The sequence below is a fragment of the Staurois parvus genome, unplaced genomic scaffold, assembly GCF_062004578.1.
Source record: "Staurois parvus isolate SC_StPar_1 unplaced genomic scaffold, SC_StPar_1.0 ptg000352l, whole genome shotgun sequence".
Taxonomy (NCBI): domain Eukaryota; kingdom Metazoa; phylum Chordata; class Amphibia; order Anura; family Ranidae; genus Staurois; species Staurois parvus.
The window spans coordinates 4,688,775-4,691,524 of NW_028318148.1; the positions used below are offsets into that span (position 1 = coordinate 4,688,775).

Sequence of the window (2,750 nt, forward strand, 5' to 3'; positions counted from 1 at the left end):
CTCGGGGGTTTCTCCTCCTCCTGGTTCTGCGCCAGGGGTGGTTACGGCGGAAACAGGTGCTCTGGTTTCCGGGGTTTTAGATGGGGGTGCTGGGGTCTCCGGGACGGTAGGCTTAGCAGACTCGGCCAAGTGCGAGGTGTACGTATGTTTCGAGGGCCCTTTGGGTGCGCACTTACCGTCGGAGGTTCGAGAGCGGATTTGGAGAGGGGAGTATGTGGAGATTTTCACGCTCTTGCCTTTGGAGCGTTTTCCGTTAGATGGGTCGCGGGTTGACGAGGGTAGGCGAGAGGAAGCTGAGAAGCGGCGTTTTCGTTTTATCCCGCGTACATTTGCGAATTGGATGCAGGCATTTGCGATCATGGCCAGTGTCATTGGGGAGAAGATTCCTGAGCATTGCTCAGCTCTCTTTTGTTACCTGGATGCCATTAGCGAGGCTCACAGGGTTTACGGTGGGACCGCATGGCTTCGATATGACGAGCAGTTTCGGCAGCGGCGGGCTGTTCGCCCTTCATTGCGTTGGAACCATAAGGACATTGGCCTTTGGATGCGCCTCATGACTCCCGTGAGGGCTCCTGGTCCGTTTTTTCAGGGCGGGGTTGGTGGTTCATTCTCCCCAGGACAATCGGCCTCAAAGCGTAGGGGTTTCTGTTGGCAGTTCCAAGAGGGCGCGTGTCGTTTCGGGGGTCCTGCCGTTTTAAACATGAGTGTTCAGGTTGCGGCGGCTCCCATCCTTTGTAGCGCTGTTTCAAGCAAGGCAGAGGCCTGCCCGGAGAGCATGCGAGTAAGAGGGACGACTCCGGTGAAAGTGGAAAGGATGCTGCCTTTCCTAAATAGATATCCGGATCGAGCAGCCGCTGGGCTGCTGTTGGCTGGGTTTTCGGAGGGTTTTCGTATCCCGTGTAGTTTGACTTCGATCCCCCCATTAGCTCGTAACTTACGGTCAGCGGTGCAGCATGCTGAGGTGGTTTCGGCAAAGTTGAGTAAGGAAGTGGGGTTGGGACGCATGGGCGGGCCGTTTTCTTGCGCTCCGTTTTCAGATCTGGTGGTTTCCCCCTTGGGGGTGGTGCCCAAGAAGGAGCCAAATTCGTTCAGGTTGATTCACCACCTGTCTTTCCCCAAAGGGGGGTCGGTGAATGATGCCATCGATCCACAGTCCTGTTCGGTGTCTTACACATCATTTGATGCGGCGGTTTTCTGGGTTCGTCGTTATGGGCGCGGTTCGCTTATGGCGAAATCGGATATTGAGTCCGCATTTCGATTGTTGCCGGTACATCCGGATAGTTTTCGTTTTCTGGGGTGCCATTGGCAGGGCTCGTTTTACATTGATAAGTGCCTTCCCATGGGCTGTTCGATTTCTTGCGCATTGTTTGAGCGGTTCAGTTCGTTCTTGGAGTGGGTGGTGCGGGATGTCTCCGGAATAAATTCGGTCATCCACTATTTGGATGATTTTCTTTGTGTGGGTCCGCCCGCTTCCAGGGTATGCGCGGTTTTGCTGGCCACGTTGCAACACGTTGCTGAACGTTTCGGGATTCCATTGGCTTTGGACAAGACAGAGGGCCCGGCTTCGGTGATGACTTTTCTGGGCATCGTTTTGGACTCGGACGCCATGGAGTGCCGGCTGCCAGGGGACAAGCTGTTGGCCCTACAAGGGGAAATTCGTGGGGTGCTGGGCAAGCGGAAAATTCAGCTACGGGCCTTACAGTCGTTGCTGGGTAAACTGAACTTCGCTTGTCGCATCCTGCCGATGGGTCGGGTATTTTGCGACGGCTGGTGGCGGCAACGGCGGAAATTACTTCCCCTTTGCATTTTATTCGTTTAACTAGGGAGCATCGGGAGGACTTGCGGATTTGGCATACTTTTTTGGATGACTTTAATGGACGGGCGCTGTGGATGTCTGGACCAGTCAGTAATTTTGACTTGGAATTGTTCACAGATGCGGCGGCTTCCGGGGATATGGGGCCTTTTTTAGGGGGCGGTGGAGTGCGGCTCCGTGGCCTCCTTCTTGGGTCGCGGCGGGTTTCCTTCGTAACCTGGTGCTGTTGGAACTTTTTCCGGTGGTATTGGCAGTTGAGGTCTGGGGAGAAATTTTAGGAATCAGAAGGTTCGTTTTCATTGCGACAACTTGGGGGTGGTTCAGGTCATCAACCGAGTCTCGGCTTCCTCGCAACCAGTGGTTGGCTTGCTTCGTCATTTAGTGTTGCGTTGCCTGTAGCTGAACGTTTTTCTCCATGCTGTGCATCTCCCTGGGGTTGATAACACCTTGGCTGACGCCTTGTCTCGTTTTCAGTGGGACAAATTCCGAGAGTTGGCGCCGGCGGCGGAGCGACACGGGGTTCCTTGTCCCGACTGGCTGTGGGAGATTGCCTTGGGGTCGTTGCAGGTTGGATCCGGAGGTCGGTGAGTGAGGCGACATGGTCTGCATACTCGAAGGTCTGGCGGGAGTGGCGGGACTTGTTACAACAGGTCGATATTGATCCGTGGGGGCCGGAGGTAGGGGTGGCTGTGTTGTATTATTTGGCAAGGAACTTTGAACGGGGGTGTCGGCTGCTGCAGTGGATCGGCGGTTGGCTGGTTTGGCCTTCCTCTTTAAGCTTCAAGGGTGTCGGGACTTCACAAAAGATTTTTGGGTACGACAGGCTCTTCGAGGTTACCGTAGGGCTTGTCGCAGTAGGGATTCTCGTCGTCCGGTGTCCTTCGAGTTGTTAGGATCGTTGTTTGAGCATCTGCGCTTTGTTTGTTTTTCGGACTTT

General features: G+C 54.8%; 1 protein-coding gene across 1 annotated transcript; it reads left to right on the top strand.

Moving 5' to 3' along the window:
• The first annotated feature begins 358 nt into the window (after positions 1-358).
• LOC149456667 (uncharacterized) lies at positions 359-1,819 on the top strand. Its single transcript, XM_089684648.1, has one exon. The coding sequence runs from the start codon at positions 359-361 to the stop codon at positions 1,817-1,819; it is 1,461 nt and encodes a 486-aa protein (XP_089540774.1).
• Positions 1,820-2,750: the final 931 nt, after the last annotated feature.